This window comes from Microplitis mediator, chromosome 7, assembly GCF_029852145.1.
Source record: "Microplitis mediator isolate UGA2020A chromosome 7, iyMicMedi2.1, whole genome shotgun sequence".
Lineage (NCBI taxonomy): Eukaryota > Metazoa > Arthropoda > Insecta > Hymenoptera > Braconidae > Microplitis > Microplitis mediator.
This window is the reverse complement of record NC_079975.1, coordinates 3,227,942-3,248,227: the sequence shown is the minus strand read 5'-3', so window position 1 is coordinate 3,248,227 and position 20,286 is coordinate 3,227,942. Positions and strand designations below refer to the sequence as shown.

The following is a 20,286-nucleotide window of genomic DNA, read 5'->3' as shown; positions in this document are numbered from 1 at the left end:
TTGTGAGTTCAACGAGAGCGATTTATCGTTGGATTTATTGCAGCTGGTTGGAATTTTTTCCGTGTTTGCTCCTGCTGTAGTAAGCAACCATGTCTATATATAGAGATACGGGTGTATGTGTGTCTGTTCTTTATATTAACCAGGGGCTAGAGCCCGTTGTAGAGCCAAAGCCGATCGACGTATCGTGGAGTCGACATGGCGAATCAGAAGGTTGAAATAAAGTATAAGCAGTTGTTTATAAATAATGAGTTTGTTGACTCTGTGAGCGGTAAAACATTTACGAGCATCAATCCGGTGGATGAGTCGGTAGTAGCGGAAGTAGCAGAAGGAGATAAGGTGAGATTTTTTTTTTAAATTTAGTGGGGATGGAATTTAATTGAGGGGATTTTTGTTGAGGCTGATGTTGACAAGGCGGTGATGGCTGCCCAGGCTGCTTTTGCTCGAGGCTCTGAGTGGAGAAATCTCCAGCCTGCCCAGCGAGCTGCGCTTCTGAACAAGGTACGAAAAATTGTATTGCTGGAAGTTGGATTGGGAGTTGATGAGTGATTTTATTTCTGCAGCTCGCGGATTTGGCTGAACGAGATGCCCAACAGATCGCGAGTATCCAGACACTGGAAAATGGAAAACCTTTTCTTCATGCGGTAGGGGAAACTCGTATGGCTGCGGGAATTCTTCGTTACTATGCTGGTTGGTGCGATAAAATTCATGGGCAGACGATGCCGACAGACGATGGGAGTTTGGTGATGACTAGAAAAGAACCAGTTGGAGTCGCAGGACAAATTACTCCTTGGAATTTTCCAGTTATTCTTCTAGCTTTCAAATGGGGCCCGGCTTTGGCAGCCGGATGTACGTTGGTTCTAAAACCAGCAGAACAGACTCCGCTGTGCAATTTGTACATCGCTGCGCTCACCAAAGAGGCAGGATTTCCTCCAGGAGTTATCAATATTGTCACTGGGTACGGTCCTACTGCTGGAGCTGCTCTGGCCGAGCATCCTGACGTTTCCAAGATCGCGTTCACTGGATCTGTGGAGGTAAATCCTTGGACTGCATTGAAGTTATTATTTTTATGGCTCATAATATTTTTTAAATTGTCTGTAAGGTTGGAAAAAAAATAATGGTGGCATCAGGAAACAGTAATCTCAAGCGAGTGAGTCTTGAACTCGGCGGCAAGAGTCCTTTGGTTATTTTTGATGATGTCGATGGTATGTAAAGTTAATATATTTAGAATATACGGATTTAAGACTGGGTTAATTATTTTTTTTTGCAGTGGACGAGGCAGCACAGAAAGCTCACGACGCTATTTTTAATAACGCGGGACAACTTTGTTTCGCCGCATCGCGGACTTACGTTCACTCAAAAATTTATGAAGAGTTCGTTAAAAAATCAAAGGAACTGGCACTGAAACGAAAACTCGGAGATCCTTTTGACGGATCAACCGACCAAGGGCCCCAAGTAGAAAAAGAAATTTTCGATCGCGTCATCAAATACATCGAGATCGGAAAAAAAGAAGGCGCAACTTTGGTCACTGGCGGCGAACGTCTCGGACAAAGAGGATTCTTTATCCAGGTTAATTTTCCCTCCCACATTTGTCAGTTTCCACCAATCTTCGAACTAATTATACATTTATTTAATCAGCCGACAATATTCGCCGACGTAAAAGACGAAATGACGATCGCTAAAGAGGAAATCTTCGGTCCCGTCCAGTCAATTTTGAAATTCGACAGCATCGAAGACGTAATAAAACGCGCAAACAAAACAACGTACGGTCTCGCGGCGGGTGTATTGACCAACGATATAAACAAAGCCATTAAATTTGCGCAGTCTGTCGAGTCTGGCAACGTCTGGGTAAACCACTACGGCGCAGTCACACCTCAAGCTCCTTTCGGTGGCTACAAACAATCAGGAATCGGTCGCGAACTGTAAGCAAATTTTTTAATTTTCTCTCCCTCCAAAAAAACTCATTACTCGTCACTGGGGCCAGGATTTTTGCTTCAATTTAAAAATAACAATTAATAATTAATGCTGTCAAATTTTTTATGTGACGGCGGAAATATTGGTCATATAAAAAAATTTTTCAAATAAAAGTTGTTTAAAATTTAATTTTATAAAAAAATTGTCTCTTATAATTTTTTCATATGACTAATAAGAAAGCCGTAATTTCAAAATTAGGATTTTCATAATTAACAAAAATTTGAATCGTTCACTATGAATCTTAATTTTGGAATTGCGGTGAAAATATTGGTCGTATAAAAAAATTTTTCAATTAAAATTTGTTTAAAATTTAATTTTATAAAAAAATTGTCTCTTATAATTTTTTCATATGACTAATAAGAAAGCCGTAATCTCAAAATTAAGATTTTCCTAATTAACAAACATTTGAATCATTTACTATAAATCTTAATTTTGGAATTGCGGTGAAAATATTGGTCGCACAAAAAAATTTTTTAAATAAAAGTTGTTCAAAATTTAATTTCATAAAAAAATTGTCTCTTATAATTTTTTCATATGACTAATAAGAAAGCCGTCATTTCAAAATTAACATTTTCATAAGTAACAAAAATTTGAATCGTTCACTATGAATCTTAATTTTGTAATAACGGTGAAAATATTGGTCATATAAAAAAATCATAAGAGACATTTTTTTTATAAAATTAAATTTCCTACAACTTTTGTTTAAAAACTTTTTTTATAAGACCAATATTTTCGCCGTAATATCAAACATTCGCACCATTCATTTCGAAATTAAGGCAAAGATCTTGTCCCTCATCACTAAAATAATTAATTTTTACTTCTAGCGGCGCCGAGGCCTTGGACCAGTATTTAGAAACAAAAACAATTTCCATAAAAGTCTCCAGTAATTATTAATTAAATGTTCTCTCGTCTAGTATCCACTGTATGTTTTCCTAATAAAAAAATTAAATAATATAATAATAAAAAATTATCATCAATTCGCTACTCCCATTTATTATCAACTCCAAAGTTAAAGTGGATTGTTTGTACCTCATTATTTTTATTATATTCATCGCGTGTCAATCATCCTCACACCATCAATCATTATCAATTTATTATACCTCAAGCCCTCATGTTATATATATTATATATTATCACTGACTAGCAACGAGACATATTTATATCCATACTTACATGTATGATATAATATCATAATACACTAGTATTGCGATTTGTGAATCAAATATAAATCCCCTCCTAAATGATAGTTGATTATATAAAACGAAGGCCGTACTCGATGCGCAAGTCACTTCAGTTCTCTCGCGAGTTGTTTGTTCCACATAAAACTGTCAGTTCTCATTCCTCATTTGGATTTAATTCTTACTCATTACTCTTTAATTAATTAATTTCCAAATTTCTGCCAACGCGACAACTCCAAAATGGCAAATCCTAAACCAGCAATAAAGTACACCCAGGTAACAAATTTTTATTCTGATAATTTGTTAAAATTTCCGCTATTAATATATCAGATTTCATTTCTAAAAATAAGTGATAACTAAACCGCTTATTAAATGATAATTTAGTAAAATGTATGAATGGTTTTAAATAGCGAGTAGTAGATGAGATATGAAACTGTAAGTAATTTATAAAAATTTTTTAAGCTCTTTATAAACAACGAATTCGTGGACGCAGTCAGCGGAAAAAAATTTCCAACAGTTAATCCGTCGAATGGAGCTGTAATTATTCAAGTATCTGAAGGAGATAAAGTATGTTTTATTTATGGAGGCTGGAGATTGTAATGCATATTTATGAGGAGTATTTATATGTGATGTTTGTTTAATTTAAAGGCTGATGTTGATAGAGCGGTAGCTGCTGCAAAGCGGGCGTTTGCAAGAGGATCTCCATGGCGAACAATGGATGCATCTGCTCGCGGGCTGCTTATCAATAAAGTAATTCATCTAAAAGTCGCCGGTCTTAGTAGAAATTTTTTTTTTCAATTAAATAATTTTTACAAAAATTTTTTTAACTCCCACCATTGGGTATTTCATATTTTTTTCCTCTTAATTTTTTGTGTTCTACGAAATTTTATAAATATTATTTAACTTTAGACAGTTTTTGAAATTTACACAGAAAAAAAGAATCTCTTGGTGCAAAAAATTTTTTGTGTTACAAATTGAAAACAAAAATTTTCTTAGGAAGTAAAAATTTCTTGGTTCAAAAAATTTTTTCTTGCTCTAAAAAAATTTATCCTCGCTCCGAAAAATTTTTAATTTTCAATTTATAATTCGAAAAATTTCTTGAGGCAAGTAAAAATTTTTTTGGGACAAATAAAAATTTCTTGCACTAAGAAATCCTTTTTTTCTGTGTACCAAATTTTTTTTGAAAAATTTTAAAGTTTTCAAATCTCCAAAACTTACAGAAACTTCTCAAGTATTTTTTAAAGTTTTAAAATTCTCTCAAATATTCTGATTAAAATTATTTTTAGATACAAAATTTAAATAAAACGTAAAATTATTTCGTTAGCTCGCCGATTTAATAGAAAGAGATATAAATTATCTGGCCAATCTCGAAACACTTGATAACGGCAAGACATTCGAGAGTTCTGTTGGAGATATCCAAGCAAGTGTATCAACTTTGAGATATTACGCCGGGTGGTGTGATAAAATCCACGGCAATACCATTCCATCTGGTAAATAATCCAAAAAATGTCACTAAAAAATTCCATCAGTAAATAAAAGCAACTTTATTTTTCTTGCTCAGATGGCGGTAATTTTACAATGACCCGTAAAGAACCAATTGGAGTCGTGGGACAAATAATACCCTGGAATTATCCAATCATGATGTTGGCCTGGAAATGGGGTCCAGCTTTAGCAGCCGGATGTACGATTATACTAAAGCCCGCAGAGCAAACGCCACTGACGGCTCTTTATATAGGCGCGTTGGTTAAAGAGGCAGGATTCCCTGCTGGGGTGATAAATATTGTACCGGGATATGGACCAACTGCTGGAGCAGCGATCACAGAGCATCCAGATATCCGTAAAGTTGCGTTCACTGGCTCCACGGAAATAGGACACGTGATTTTGGGCGCCGCTGCCAAGAGTAATCTGAAGCACGTGAGCTTGGAACTGGGCGGGAAAAGTCCCATTGTTGTTTTTGATGACGCCGACATTCCTGAAGCTGCGGGCATAGCGCACGCAGCTCTCTTCGACAATCACGGGCAATCTTGCTGCGCGGGATCCAGAACTTTCGTGCATGCGAAGATCTATGATCAGTTCGTCAAGGCAGCAAAAGAGCTCGCGATGAAGCGGAAGGTTGGAGACCCTTTTAACCCGCAAACTGTCCAAGGACCGCAAATTGACCAGGAGATGTTTGATAAAGTAATGGGACTGATAAAGAGCGGCAAAGACGAAGGCGCCGTTTGTGAAACCGGTGGAGTTCGCGAGGGCACCGTCGGCTTCTTTATCAAACCGACTGTCTTCTCAAATGTCAAAGACAACATGAAGATCGCTAAGGAAGAAATTTTTGGACCGGTCCAATGTATTCTCAAGTTTGAAACCATGGAAGAGGTTATTGAGAGAGCCAATAACACAACTTACGGTCTCGCAGCTGCTGTTGTTACCAACGACATCAACAAAGCTCTGCAATTCACTCAATCCGTTGACGCTGGATCTGTTTGGTAATTAATTTAATTTTTTCCGACCCGTTAAAAATCAAATTTTACTCTCGTTCATGATTTACCGTCGGTCCATGCGTACTCTCATGTATGTAGACACGATTTTCGACAAAATACGCAATCAATTGTCTCAATTTTTTTTTCCTCAGCTTCGAATTGCTTTAGACTAAGGCTCTATAAAATAGCAGTTTGTTAATTAAAGTCCTGAGAGTTTAATTACAATTAATAAATTAATTTGATATTAGAGGTTAGTCGCGTAAGTTCACGATCGACAAAGTAGAAATTTTTTCTATAGATTTTTTCAAATTCCCTGATAGCCAAACTGGCAGCAAGTTAGCGACAACTGCAGCAAATTGTCAGCAAGTTGGTGGCAAAAGTTGGCATCCATCAGTTGACGGAAAATTGCCTTCAAATTTCTTAGCAAGTTGCTGATAAGTTGCGGTAGTAAATTGTCGTCAACTTTTTGGGAAAGTTGGTAACAACTTGTAGTCAAAAGTTACAAAAGCTGAAAATTGTCATCAACTTGATCGCAACTAATTGACGATAACTTTATAACCAGAGTTTTGCTGTCAGAATTAATGATGATAATTAATTTAATTTTTTAAAAACTAGATGTTTAAAATTTTTTTTTTTTTAAGGGTCAATTGCTATGATGCCATTACACCCCAAACTCCATTTGGCGGGTACAAAAAATCAGGGATCGGACGTGAATTGTAAGTTTTATCATTTGATTATTAAAAAAAAATTCTAAATAAATAAATTGATTAATTTTTTCAGAGGCGAAGATGGACTGGAAGGTTACCTGGAGACTAAAACGATTTCAATCAGAGTACCAGCGATTTAGAACTTAAAAAAAAATTTTTCTACAATTTTTCAATCCTTCCTTTTGTAACAGCTTATATATTTTGTGTATAAAAGGATAAAATAAATGATTAATATTTTTTCAATAAATAAATTCAAATGTATTTAAAAATTTGAAAGCGGATATGTAAAAATTTAGACATAGTTAAGAAAAAAGCTAGAGCATTTTTTTATTTTTTATACCACGCATACAAACCGAGCAAATAATAATAATAATAATAATTATTATTATAGGGTAATATCGAGCCAACAATTTTTTTTTACTTACTTCAATGACTAGATAATGTACAATAATAACAATATATAAAAAATTTATACTAAAAAAACGTAAGTTTAAATTTTTAAATATAAAAAAAGTTTATAAATAGCGTCAGTTAATTATAAACGTCTCGACGTCTTGACTATAGACTCGTAAGTTTATTTGCCTATTATTTATAGGCCATTGACTGACTTTTCAAACAATTATAGCTATAGCCGCATTAAAAAATCACTTTTTTTCTTTTATTTTATTATTAATAAAAGTTACTTCCTCTAACTGTTCACTTTAAAGACATTCTCAGACAATCCCTCCCCCGCTTTTTAAAAATATCCAATGACCTTGAACTTCCATAACCGTATTAAAATTTTATCAATCAAAAAACCGCTAAAAACTATAAAAAATTACTTACAGTTGCTATCAATTAGGAGTCAAACGAAATTGGGTACGGAATTCGAGCCTACGAAATTTGAAAATTCAAATTATGAAATTGACATGAAGATTTTATGGAAATTTATTAAAAATTTTTTTTAACTCCTGATTGATGACAACTGTAAGTAATTTTTTTTTTCAAATATCTTGGGAAAATTCCCTATTAAAAAGTTCCCGGAGAATTGACTCAATCGGGCCAAAAATCGCATGCACTAAAAAATTGGAAGTGAGTTTGGAGTAGATACGAATTTTAATCAAATCCGAATTCACTCCATCCGGAGTTCCCGAGTTTAAAAAAAAATACGGAGTAAATAGGGAATTTATTTCTCCAACGGAGTGATTTCGGAGTGATCTGGATTTTATTTCAATCCGCATTTACTTCGATTCGGAGTTCAATATTAAAACATAACTCTCTTTCGGAGTAAATTTCCTTCCGAGGGGATTAAATAAAGAATCATCTGCTTCGCATCCAGTCCAAATTTACTCCGCTAATTTTTAAAAGTGTAGAATCCAAAGACGTATTGAATTCTACGCGATTTTTGACCCAATTGATTGGATTCTATGAGAACTTTTCCTGGTGGAAATTTTTCGGAATTTTCTCTGAAAAACTCAGTTCTAAAGTTCTAAAGACTTTTCCAAAGTTCTAAAGACTTTTTCGGAGTTATTCAGAGAAAAGTCCGAAAAACTTCCACCAGGGTTTGGACAGGGTCGCAACTCCGCTGTCCTTTTTTCAACTAATGCTTCATTTTTTTTTCTAATCAATTAATTAATAAAATATTACTACGGTGATGACGGTTGAAATTATTGAATACTTTGAAAAAGTGGGGAGGGGGGGCACTGTCTGAAAATGTCATTAATGATTATTTTTTTTTTTCTTAAACACTTATTATTATAAATAAGTTTGGTTTGTTGGAAAATATCAATGCGAATGATGAAAATTTAAAACTTTAAATTTATATGAGCTCGGGAGTCCCTTTGGGCGGAGTAGATAATCGCTTACTTTCCTTAAAAAATTTTTCGACGGTGTATAAAACGGCAGGATTTATTCAGCAGGTGAAGCGAGGAATGTCTCAAAAATTCTTTTATCAAATCTGATATTTTTTTACTTAACGTACTTTTAAAATTTTAATGATTTTTTATTATTCTTTAGTTTAATGCTTCGGGAAGACTATTTCACGAACGGGTTGGCTGTTTTCCACGAGCCAAACACTTCCGCTCTTTCCATTTGTCAGCACGTGTGTTAATGCTTTGGCCACATGTTCAGCTCTGAAAAAAAAAAAAAATATTTATATTCGCTCGTGATACAGATCTACTATTTTGTGTTTCAATGCGACTCCAAATTTTTTTGGCCTGTCTCATATTTAATTGATCATTGAAAAATAATTTTTCAACCCAAAATAAGCAGTTTCAGCGGCACAATGACTACAATTTTAGTATTAAAAAAAAAATAAGAAAAGAAAAGGAATTTTTACTTTTGTGGAATGCAGGAGGCGGTATCACGTCGCCAAGCGTCCTCGTATCTGGGTGATAGCAATTGTTTGCCCACATCACGGACAAGATTGCTGTCTGTCGCACTTGGACACAAAGACATGACTTTTACTCCAGTGAGATCCACGTGATATTTGTCGCCGAATGCTCGGGTGAGACTGACAATTGCCGCCTTTGTTGCCGAATATATCGGGACACTTACGTATGGATTCAAACTCACGTTGCTGCCCGTGTTTATCACAACACCCCCGCGGCCGCCTTTGTCTATTCCTAAATATCGCTGTGCCAACATCGTGCCCCGAATTACTCCATTCTATAAATTCAAATTCAAATTCAAAAATAAAATTTGATAAAAAATTTATTTTTAAAACTTACGAGATTAATGTCGACCTCAAGCTCCCAAAATCTATCGTTCATGATCCCAGCATTATTGATAAGAATATCAATATGACCAAATGTCGAAATTGTTATTCTGAATGATTCTACAATAAAAATTTTTTTTTAAAATGATTGTAATCGTAAAGAAATTAATTAAAAAAAAATACCTTCAAATTGAGGATAATCAGTAACATCACACTGACAATAAATAACACGATCTTTGCCGTGTCTAAGTGCCAACCCATTTGCTAATTTTTCACCTTCTTCAGCATTAATATCACATATCGTAACCTTGAGAAGAATTTAAAAATAATTAAAATCTACATCTAAAAATAATCTCTATTTATAATTTTCCCTCCCCGACTCAGTCTCTAATTCATTGCGTTCAAAACAAGAGCACATATTTTTTATCTAAAAGAAAAAATTTCCACTGACAATATAAAAAATTAAGTACCTTAGCTCCTTGATTGAGTAACTCTTCAACAAAAGATCTGCCGATTCCCGAAGATCCCCCAGTAACTAAAGCAACTTTCCCTTTTAATTCCATTTTTAATTAAAATAACTACAAAATTAATTTCTAAAAATATCCTCCTACTGTCCTGTAACAAATTAGCGGCACTGGAATCAATAATCACCTGATTTCCGCACAAGTAAGTAATTAAGAAACGTTTTTTTTACCAAAAATAAATAATTAAAAAATTCAAAAATAACGAATGTCAAAATTTGTTCTCAATGGATCTTTCAAGTTCACGGTATTGCAAAAATCCAGTACAGTAGTAGACTAGTCAGCTTGTTACTACAAACATGAGATGAAAGTGAACACGACCTTGAATGCGCCGAAACGTCGAAAATAGGGACCAGCACTCGAGTAGAAAGGGAACGAATGAGTCAGACAGACATCGAGATGAAGGAGATAGCGGGTTCTGTTGTAGATACCACAGTTGGGGGTGAATATAACGACTCTATACAGCACACACTTTCAGTTACACACCAGTAGCTAGTGTCCATGTGGGAGATGTATCGCAAACTGAGGGTATCGGTCGCGAGGTGTGGCCCGCGATGCGGCGGCGCGACTTTACTGAGTCAGCGCACTCACACTCTTGTTTCTTTCACTCAATCCCCCTCTCCCTCCCACCCACCCCCTATTACTATACACCCTCTACTCAGGTAATGTTAATACGGGAGTTGTTTTATTCTTCCTCTTCCTTTCTTACACAATCTATTTATGGAAAATATCGATCCCCACATCCTGCATGTTCTAAACAATTTAAAACCTCGATACCTTTTTTTTGAAAAAAATTAAAACACTGGCTGGGTTTTATTATTTGAGTTGCAATTAAACTGAAAATAATGAATTAATTTTTTTAATTAATTAATTAGTGAGTTTGTCATTTGTTTGATAAATTTTATTCAAATGTCATTACTACGACTGCGCATTCAGCGCAATCGGATCAAAAATACGTCAATCGATAAACAAACTTTTAAATTTAAATAATTATTTATTTACATTTTTTTTTAATTAGTGAGTATTTTTTATTTAGTGAGAGAAGTTATTAAATTTGTTGTTTTAATCTGAGATGCCCAATTATTCGGGGCATAGACAGCAGATTAAGAGAAAACAAAACGATAAAAAAAAATGCGTATGTCTGCCAACAGATTATAAAGGTATTGAATTTCCAGCTGTTTGGTCTGAACTTCGGTAAATTTATTTTTACTTATTTTAATTTTAGTAATTATTTTTTTTCATAAGTACACGGAGAAAAAATTAGGGATTTTTCTGTACTAATATTGATAAATTTACAGAAACTTTTCCTGGCTTACATAGGGATCAAACTGAAATTAATTTTAGAAAAATTTCTAAGTAGTATAGAATCCACTATTTTTTTTTCTCTGTGTCATTAATTTACTTGTTAGTTATTTTGCAAATTGGGCTCCATTTTTCTCACTTTTCAAGTCTTCGTAACTCAAAAATTTGCAATTTTTTTTTTTTTTATTAATTCACTTGATTCAAATCAATAGAAAATATTTTCAATTTTTGCAAAATCTAAATTTTCGAGTTTTACACAAAAAAAATAGAATTTCTTGGCGCAAAAAATTTTTACTCGCCCAAGAAAATTTTCGCATTATGAATTGAAACCGAAAATTTTCTTAAGCCAAGAAATTCTTTTTTTCTGTAAAGATTTTAAAAGTATAAAAAAATGTAAAAATTGTTTGTGTCAATTCGTAACCCGACGAAGTATTTTTCAGTTTTAAAATTCATGTCCTGAAAAATGATAATTTTGAATAATTATTTTAATAAATTTTTGTAAAAAAAAATCTATGCAGGCTACGATAGATGGAGCCCCAATTATGCATAATATTTAATTTTTTATTAATGAGAATCAGTAGTAAAATAAATAATTTATTTAGTGCAAATAGTCAACTTTGTGATGGCAAAATAATATGCGCGAGAGACGAAATTTATCCGATCCACCGAGCAATTTTATCGGCAGTAAGTCCTTATTTCAAGGCTCTATTTACCAACAGTTTGAGAGGGAATACCAGCGATACGAAAGAAGTGACAATAAATTGGGTACCTGGTAATTTGTTTACATCAATCCTGGACTATGCATACACTGGAACGTGCAAAGTGACTGTCGAAAATGTCGAACAACTGCTGCCTGTTGCCGATCAATTCGAAGTTCTCGGAGTCGTTCAACTTTGCTGTCAGTTTCTGCTCCAAGAACTAAGACCCGAAAACTGCCTAGGGGTTTATAAATATGCGCGACACTATTTCTGTCACGACCTTGAGGAGAAGACGCGAAAATACATAAGACACAATTTTAAAAAAATTTTAAGAGAGAGCACGGAGTTCAGAGAATTGAGTTCTGGGGAACTGTGCGCTATACTGAGTGACGATGAGCTGAATGTCAGGAACGAAGAAGTTGTTTTCGAGGCGATAAAAACTTGGGTGGAAGTTAAGGAACAAGAGAGATTGGGATACTTGACTAAAATTCTCAAGTGCATTCGTTTTGGTCTCATTAATTCGAAATATATTTCTAATAATATTTTAACTTGGAAACCTATTCAAGATAATCTGGTATTTTTTTCAATTTTATTTTTAATATTATTTTTAACCCGTCGTACATTTTTTTTTCTTACAATTTTAATTTTAAAATTTTTTCCCAAATTCCAGACTAATTCTTTTAAATTTTCTAGAGACGATTTCAAAATTTTTTCTAATGTGTCGAGAAATTTTCGAAAATATTCAAGTTTTTAATTTTTCTATACAATAAGAATTTGAAAAAATATTTGAAACCGTCATAAAAAGAGAGAGTATTAATTTTCATTGAAAAAATTATAAAAAATTCAGTTTCACTTCAAAATTTCTCATGTTAAATATTTGATGATTGCTCTAGAACAGAATTTGCTTGTTTAAGTATTTAGACATCACAAAGTCTTTTTACCCGCATTAGATCCCATTGGTCCCTACAAAAATAAAAGATACCCTTTATAAATTAACCGTAAAAATTTATCAAAATCAACCTCACGTATTTTCCTTCTACAATTAAATTATTTATTAAAAGTTTACCCAAATAAACCATCAGTTTTACCAAAACACCATCAATTCTATTAACAATTTTTGAAAATCTAGAAATTTTTATGATACTTTTTAATTTTTGAATTTTTTTTACAATCAAATTTAAAAAAAATCATATTTCAAAAAATTGCACTTATAGTTTTTTCAATTTTCTACATGTGCATTTTTTTAGTTTTCTTAAAAATTCAATTGCCGAAAAAAAATCCGTAAATTCTTAATCGTCTGCTAATTTCGATATCATTTTTCAAGTTTCCGGTAAAACTTTTTTTTCTTAATGCAAATAATAATAATAACAATAATAATTATTAAATAGGAGTGTCAACGTATCATAGAAAATTCGAGTACAAACACAGAAACATTTTCCCGTCCACGAATTCCCTATGAAATTTTATTCGCAATCGGGGGTTGGAGCGGCGGTTCACCCACAAGTTTTGTAGAAACTTACGACACACGAGCAGACCGTTGGTTTTTATCAGTAAATACTGACGTAGTGCCACGTGCTTATCACGGCCTGTGTACTTTAAATAACTTGATCTACGTGATCGGAGGTTTCGATGGACGTGAGCACTTCAACACCGTGCGTTGTTACGATCCTGTGACAAAGGAATGGCACGAAAAGGCCTGTATGTATCACGTACGTTGTTACGTGAGTGTATGTACCCATGGGGGTAAAATTTACGCCCTGGGTGGCTCAAATGGACGGATACGACTGTCATCTGGTGAAAGGTACGAGCCGAAACGGAATCAGTGGGAAATGATCCCGCCTATGCATCGGCAACGGTCGGATGCATCGGCAGCTGCGCTGAATAATAAAATTTACATCGTCGGCGGGTTCAATGGAGAAGACATTTACAGATCTGCTGAGGCGTTTGACGTCGAAACGAGTCAATGGAGTTACATAAAATCGATGATCAATCCCAGGACTGGGGTTTCCCTTGTGGCTTTTCGTGACAGCCTCTACGCTTTCGGGGGATACAGCGGACTCACCCGACTTACTTCTGGTAAAATCCTTAAATATTTTATAGTATGAGATGTGGGGTACAGGATTGTAGACATTTAAGTTGGGTTACTCGGGACGGGTTGTCTGGATCCTATATTTTGCCAAGTTTATGGCTGAATCATTGGAATGAAAGATTAATATTTAATTGACCTTTTTTTGGACGGGCTCCCCAGCGGAAAGATATAATCCGAGTCAGCCGGAAGAGTGGCAAGAAGTTACGCAAATGTTTCGTGCCAGGAGCAACTTCGCTACCGTTATTTTAGATGATATGATTTTTGTTATTGGCGGCTATGATGGTTTGTATTTATTTGAATTACTTTTTCTACGTTAACCAAAATATTTATTTTACTACACTGGTGTAAGTACACGCTATCCTGGGGTTAAATTTTGACACCGTAACGGTGTTAAAAAAGGTAGTTTTACTTTTTGAGTATCAGAAGTCGAACAGTATTTCAAATACAAAAAAAAAAGCTTTTTATTGTTTCAAAAATTAATGATACCACAGATTTACCAATTGATGGGGAATGCAAAGAATATTTATACACAATAACATTTCAATGTTACTGAGTGGGCGCCAGATGTCTAACAATGGAGATTTGTCCCAAAAATTTCACCGGTTGTTAATAAGTCCGTTTTACCACCGCCTTTTTTTCAGTGTCTTACATAAAAAATCCATTTTATTAAATTATTTTTTAAAGTTGGAAAGAAATAAGACGACCCTTTTAGTACTTTTCTACTCTGGTTATTTTTCCACTTATTATGTAGCCTGCACGGAAGGAATTATCAAGTAAAGCTGAGCCTGAATGAATAATTACGCTTCCGTTTCTAGATAGTGTTCAATTATGGGGTAGAAAATCCGAATTTCGAGTAACTTTTGAATAAAAAAGAGTAAAATATAAAATTATTTTGATTTTAGCCCAGGTTTACTCTAAACTGTAGGGTAAATTTTATCAAAAACTATCTCCGTGTAGTAATCATTTAAAATAAATTTTCGATAAATCATTTTTCTTTTTTCAAAATGACTTTATAAAAAGTTTTTTCAAAATAAAATTTGATAAATTTACTCCTGTGAATTTATTTGATTGATAATTAAATTTGTAATTAGGATATACGACGATTGCTTATGTCGAGTGTTATGATCCCGATACAAATGAGTGGTACGACGCATCGCCCATGAATTTGAACAGAAGTGCGTTGAGTGCTTGTGTGATTCCCGGATTAATTAACGCCAAAGATTATTCATATCTCAGTAAAACTAAAAATTTTGGACAAGGTATTTTCCTAGTGAAATTTATATTTTTATTTTTTTTTATTTTAAAATTTAATTCAAATTTTACAGGGCAAGCTGGTGCGAGAAATCGCGGGAAACCTGATCAAAGTGGAGAAGGTCCGCACATTGAACTAGACAACGAAATTAACGAGCCCGATACTGGATCGCGCTCTCATCGAAATTAGTTTCAAATATTTATAGTATTTTTTTTATTCAAAAATTTTTTAAAAGCTGAAGTAATTTTGTCTGAATTTTAGAAAAATTTTCATCCCGTAAATTTTTCTTTATTTTTTATTTATTTATTTGTTGAATTTTTTTATTGAATTCTAGTCTGAAAATTTAATTAATTCTGCAGACTATTTAGTAGTTTAAAAAAAACTATTTTTTATTAGTTGCTGTTTTAATTCGATGTCATATTAATTTTAAATTATCATGATTTTTTAAAAATTAATTTTTTAGTCATTTTACCCCACATGCTATATAAAATATTTCTATTCCGCGTATCGGTCGTGTCAAAAAACTATAAAATAAAAATAAAAAATCCATCACCATTTTTGTCATAAAAAAAAAATAAAAATTTATTTGTCTATATAAATTTTACTTTTATTTTTTATAATATTCTACTAGTCTATCGACAATTGCTTTACTAAAATGTACTCTGAAGTACATTATAAATACTATACGATAATTTTAGTACCTAGAAATGAAAAAAATAATTAATTAATAAACTTGGTAATTAATATATTTAATATGAAAAAAAAACATACATGCGTGAATGAATCAATAGATAAATGTACGACGTATCCACAAGTAAAATAAATTGGATTCATCGAATTATTAATCATTAATGCTATCGATTTTTTATTATAGTTATCAAAAAAATACCATGGACTGTTGTAAAAAATATTATGGAGCTTTCCGAACTATAAATATAATTAAAGTAATGAAAATTAAAGCTGTTGAGATAATTAGTGATTAATTAATTTCCGGCAGATTATTTTTTTAATTATAAAGATTTTGTCATTTTTTATTGACACTTTTCAAAGCTTCCGAACATTATAATGGGTCTGTTAATCATGTAATTAACTTATTAAATTTTTTTGTAATACATACTTGAAATGTATGCCATTAAGCGCCTACAGTCGGAAGCTAAATAGTATATTAAAGTTCTCCCTCCCTAAGATATCAGAATCGGGGCTCTGGTTCCAGGAACAATATTTTAGAGAGGTACCCTAGTAAAAGCATGCGCAGTCTTACTATCTATAAGTATATCTATGTGTATGTAAACAGCTGACTTATAGTATAGCGGCTTAAGCGCATGCGCAAGTAAATTCCATTGAGTGTAGTAGGAAAACTGAATTGAGGGGAAATGGTAGTAAAATGAGGGGAAATGATATCTTACAAAGGGACATCTTAGGGGGGGGGGGACTGTACACACCTAGGGAGAAAAGTAAGACATTCTAACCCCTGTATGTAATTATCTACCCCAGCCGAAAACTCTTACCTTCCTCTGTGATGTGTCTACGATTTTTCACCAGATCTACACTTGAAAGTTTTAATTTTTCCCTCTTTTTTAGGGAATAATGGCACATGCGGCTAATCATTCGCATTGTAACGTCAGCAGTGCAAAAAATATATTTTTCAGTTGCATACATTATAGCTTGCGTGCAAAAAATATCCAAGTATCTCATCGAGTCATCTTGTGACAAAATTTTTCCTCATATTTCAAGTCTTTTATTACCTGCGGCCGATAATCTGCCACCTATAGTCAGTCATTGCGTATATTTTTGCCTTCGGCTCGGGTAGACTATTACACACGGGTTGGAATGTCCTACCCCCCCCCCCCCCCCGAAGTGTGTAATATATAACAGTCATAATATAGAGTACCTAAAATCGGTTCTATAAACTTTCGACGTTTGTATCAGTGGCCTAAGGCTCGCGCTGCAAACTTGACGGTTAAATAAATGTTAAGAAAATGATATTTACCTCAAGGGTTATTTCGTCACAAGCAACGCACATAATAAATAATTCAATCATAATATTTTGAACATAAAGAACACAAGAGAGAAAATCAAGTGACAGTACTTTCATTTGCGACATATTGTAAGCACTTGCGCAAAAAATAATTGATCCTACTGAATACTGGAACATTATTGTCCATGAAAACAATTTATGAACAATATCAAATAGTCTGACAATTTAAGTTTGCATATTAATTTAATAAATAATGGTTTTAATTAATAAATAATTAAATTATCAATACCTTCTTATAGAAAGATTCATTTCAACAAATTTGCTTATTATTTCTTCAGTACTTTTTCTTTTTATTCCACTTCCTGGTTTATTAACATCAGAAAATGCTGTCTCAAATCTCAATCTATATATACTTATTTGGGCACAAATACTACTCATTATCCCAGCAAATAGTAGAACAAAAGCAACATTAACACCAGCCAAAATGTACATGGTTACAAGTTGTCCCAAAGCAGATATCCAGTACGCAGAAGGCCGTGAGTAATTGTAAGGTACCCAGGCTCGATAAAGTAATTCACGTCTTGGTATATTGATCGAAGTTGTAGCATAAGTCATCATAGTAACTCCAAAAAATGTTGTAGACATATAAAACATAGTTATGAATCTACAAAAAAAGTGGATTATAAATTTTGAAATAAATAATTAGGGGAAGGGCGGGCAAAACGGACCACCCCAAAAATTTGATAGAAAATTATTGTTTTCAAAAATTATTTTTATGAAGATCATTTACGACTCTTATGCCAAAAATTTTTTTTTCAACAATTTTCCAGTGGACTCAATGTACACGGAGAACAATGTTGGCTCGAAACCTGCCAATTTTTATTGTGCTGTTGAACAAACTTGAAACAGGAAGGGAAGCATCCAAAAAATTTTTGTGCTCATACGAAAAATTATTATGCTGCATCACAATTATTATAATGTATGGAAGTAATTGTTATACATGTATCATAATACTTACTACGCGCGAGACACTTATCGATAAGATTTAATAACAATTACTTCCATACATTATAATAACTGTGATGCAGCATAATAATTTTTCGTATGAGCATAGTAATTTTTTGGATGCTTCCCTTCCTGTTTCAAGTTTGGTCGACAGCATAATAAAAATTGGTAGGTTTCGAGCCAACATTTTTCTCCGTGTATTGTTGACACAAAAAAAAAACATACGGTGTTTTTTTCGCTATATTTAAATTTTATGGCAGTAATTTATCTTCCATTTTTTAACTTCCCTCTATGAAAATTTGAAATTTTCAAAAAAAGGAAGTTATTGATTTCGATCCGATTTTGAAAAATCGAGTTTTCATCAGATCTCAATATTTCTATATAATTTTTTAGGCTCGGGGGTGTCAGACGCGTTTTTTGGAAAAACGACTGGTACACAAGTGTAGAAAAAGTCTCAGTTTTCTATAGAATTTCTATATAATTTATATAGATTTGTTCTTTTGCCACCTAGGGGAAATAAAATGTTTTCTACGGCAACTGGAAATTTGGTTTAATTACTTAAAATCGAAATCAAAAAGAAGAAGGTTCACTTTATTCAAATACACAAAAATCCATAATTTCCTTAGCGGTCCCGTTTTGCCCGGCGTTCCTATATATTTGAAAACTTACCTAATTGTACGGCTGTAACGAGTCCAAATAATAATTTCCTCCCTGTACGGAGTGCCATTTTCAAGTAAATAATTTTTAAAATTATCTAAAATAAAATTAAATACATTCCGATGTCTGAGAACCATTGATATTTTTAAACATGCCGCCAATATTGCTGACAACATGAAAATATTGTTTGTAAATTCATTAATACTACTTGTTACTAAAATAAGATCCAGTAATTCGGTTGTGAAAAATACAATGGATATTAATATTATTAAAATAGTGTACAGAGTGTACAAAATGGATTTCCAACTCCATCGACTCCAGTCACTTGGTTTCCACAACCCTAAGTAAAATAATAGAGCCAAGTTTTCACTTAGAATTTTCATCTGTTGTCTTTTGTATAATGACTTCAGAATTTATGTAAAGACAATCGATGACAGAACTCGAAGAACCCTATAGACATTTTGTATCCATGTCGCCAGCTAATTGCTCTAATTTATTATTCATGTATAGCAATTTTCAAAATTGCAAACGTTTATGAAAATTACGGCAGCGGAATAGTTCGAAGAAAGGAACCATGAGAAAAATAGACGGAAATTTAAATTATTGAGACCGTTATTATCAGTAAATATTTGATGGAAAAATTGACACATGGGATTACCAAACCCTTTGTTGCTGCCATTGCACAGTTTTGAATATTAAAGTAAGCTAGGGCATCAGTTCTTCTTCAGATTTTACAGCGCGAGGATGCAGTAAACTAAAAGATATATGGATACAATGTATATATTATACAAGATTTTAACTTATTTGACTGATGTGAAAAAATTTCAAAGTGAACGCGGATTTAAATGAATCCCGTAGTCACTCTCGATTTTTTTACAGTATCCAATTTATTTACAAACATTATAAGTATGAATTTAAATAAATGTTTATAAAAAAATTTGTTATTATAATTTTAACAGGGGTTATCAGATATTTTCGGCTGAGTTTTTTTCGGAAACAAAATCTCTAAATACAAAATACAGACCGCACATTGATGCACTACTGTCTAATTTAGCGAAGTGCGCTTAAATTGTTTGACAATATTCGTTTATTTAAGAGGAAAACTCGGCCAAAGTTTCCATTTACTGCACAAGTGCAACAAAGATAGTACCGTTCGTGAATTTGAGTGTAATAGAGAGAGAAGTACGAACCCCTGTTAACTAAAAACTTATTGTGATAAAGTATTTTAATTAATTAGTATTGTGATTTATACGTTGTAAGAAATTTTCGAAGTAAACGCTCCGGATGATTTTTAAATGAAATTCACTCCGGAAAGTTTGTTTTAACATTAAAACTCCTGATTGAAATGGATGCGAATTTAGGGGAGGGAGGGGCAAAAGAGGGTACTTAAGGAAATACCAAGTTTTCGAGGACTCAAAAACGCAAAATTTTTTTTTTTTTAATGATATTCAAAGTAAATAGAAGAAATTTTCAGTTACCGTTGAAAAAAAAAATTTTTCATTTCTGCGGGCAAAGTGGGGTACCCCCTAAAAAAGGTAAAAAAAAAAAAATTCTGGATTTTGAACGACTTTGATTAAGTTGAATTTTTTTGTAAGTAATTTACATGAAGAAAAATTATATTTTACATGTTTATTGGATACAAAAGAAGAAAAAAAATTTTTAATAGTTTTTGTCATAAAACAAACGTCATTAATATTTTTCAACTAACAATTGATTTTTGAAGAAGTTTACAAAAAAAATTCAAAGTAACGCTTAATTATAT

The 20,286-nt window shown here is 33.0% G+C and overlaps 5 protein-coding genes across 7 annotated transcripts; 3 read left to right on the top strand and 2 right to left on the bottom strand.

Annotated features, from left to right (window-relative positions):
* Positions 1 to 26: 26 nt before the first annotated feature.
* Positions 27 to 2,956, top strand: LOC130671314 (aldehyde dehydrogenase X, mitochondrial-like). 2 transcript variants are annotated; one of them, XM_057475126.1, is made up of 7 exons: positions 30 to 336; positions 397 to 498; positions 561 to 1,031; positions 1,100 to 1,202; positions 1,268 to 1,566; positions 1,636 to 1,919; positions 2,796 to 2,956. In XM_057475126.1, the coding sequence occupies exons 1-7, from the start codon at positions 196 to 198 to the stop codon at positions 2,863 to 2,865; spliced, it is 1,470 nt and encodes a 489-aa protein (XP_057331109.1). In that variant the 5' UTR covers positions 30 to 195; the 3' UTR covers positions 2,866 to 2,956. The 2 variants fall into 2 exon arrangements, with proteins under 2 accessions (XP_057331110.1, XP_057331109.1); XM_057475127.1 differs by lacking the exon at positions 2,796 to 2,956 and having other exon boundaries at positions 27 to 336; positions 1,636 to 1,923.
* A 289-nt stretch (positions 2,957 to 3,245) lies between these two features.
* On the top strand, positions 3,246 to 6,578 carry LOC130671315 (aldehyde dehydrogenase X, mitochondrial-like). The gene is made up of 7 exons (XM_057475128.1): positions 3,246 to 3,425; positions 3,612 to 3,716; positions 3,798 to 3,899; positions 4,474 to 4,639; positions 4,711 to 5,626; positions 6,262 to 6,336; positions 6,401 to 6,578. The coding sequence occupies exons 1-7, from the start codon at positions 3,390 to 3,392 to the stop codon at positions 6,465 to 6,467; spliced, it is 1,467 nt and encodes a 488-aa protein (XP_057331111.1). The 5' UTR covers positions 3,246 to 3,389; the 3' UTR covers positions 6,468 to 6,578.
* Positions 6,579 to 6,583: 5 nt separating this feature from the next.
* Positions 6,584 to 10,042, bottom strand: LOC130671328 (15-hydroxyprostaglandin dehydrogenase [NAD(+)]-like). 2 transcript variants are annotated; one of them, XM_057475153.1, is made up of 6 exons: positions 9,717 to 10,042; positions 9,493 to 9,637; positions 9,206 to 9,329; positions 9,036 to 9,142; positions 8,645 to 8,973; positions 6,584 to 8,438 (listed from the first exon to the last, which is right to left on the bottom strand). In XM_057475153.1, exons 2-6 carry the CDS (start codon positions 9,583 to 9,585, stop codon positions 8,324 to 8,326), a joined length of 768 nt encoding a protein of 255 aa, XP_057331136.1. In that variant the 5' UTR covers positions 9,586 to 9,637; positions 9,717 to 10,042; the 3' UTR covers positions 6,584 to 8,323. The 2 variants fall into 2 exon arrangements, with proteins under 2 accessions (XP_057331136.1, XP_057331135.1); XM_057475152.1 differs by having other exon boundaries at positions 9,493 to 10,042.
* A 78-nt stretch (positions 10,043 to 10,120) lies between these two features.
* On the top strand, positions 10,121 to 15,433 carry LOC130671313 (kelch-like protein 10). Its single transcript, XM_057475124.1, has 6 exons — positions 10,121 to 10,737; positions 11,448 to 12,117; positions 12,932 to 13,619; positions 13,792 to 13,914; positions 14,724 to 14,891; positions 14,958 to 15,433. The coding sequence occupies exons 1-6, from the start codon at positions 10,616 to 10,618 to the stop codon at positions 15,071 to 15,073; spliced, it is 1,887 nt and encodes a 628-aa protein (XP_057331107.1). The 5' UTR covers positions 10,121 to 10,615; the 3' UTR covers positions 15,074 to 15,433.
* Positions 15,434 to 15,472: 39 nt separating this feature from the next.
* LOC130671324 (odorant receptor 2a-like) lies at positions 15,473 to 18,966 on the bottom strand. The gene is made up of 5 exons (XM_057475144.1): positions 18,537 to 18,966; positions 17,152 to 17,526; positions 16,875 to 17,079; positions 15,656 to 15,811; positions 15,473 to 15,585 (listed from the first exon to the last, which is right to left on the bottom strand). The coding sequence occupies exons 1-5, from the start codon at positions 18,905 to 18,907 to the stop codon at positions 15,535 to 15,537; spliced, it is 1,158 nt and encodes a 385-aa protein (XP_057331127.1). The 5' UTR covers positions 18,908 to 18,966; the 3' UTR covers positions 15,473 to 15,534.
* Between the last annotated feature and the right edge of the window lie 1,320 nt (positions 18,967 to 20,286).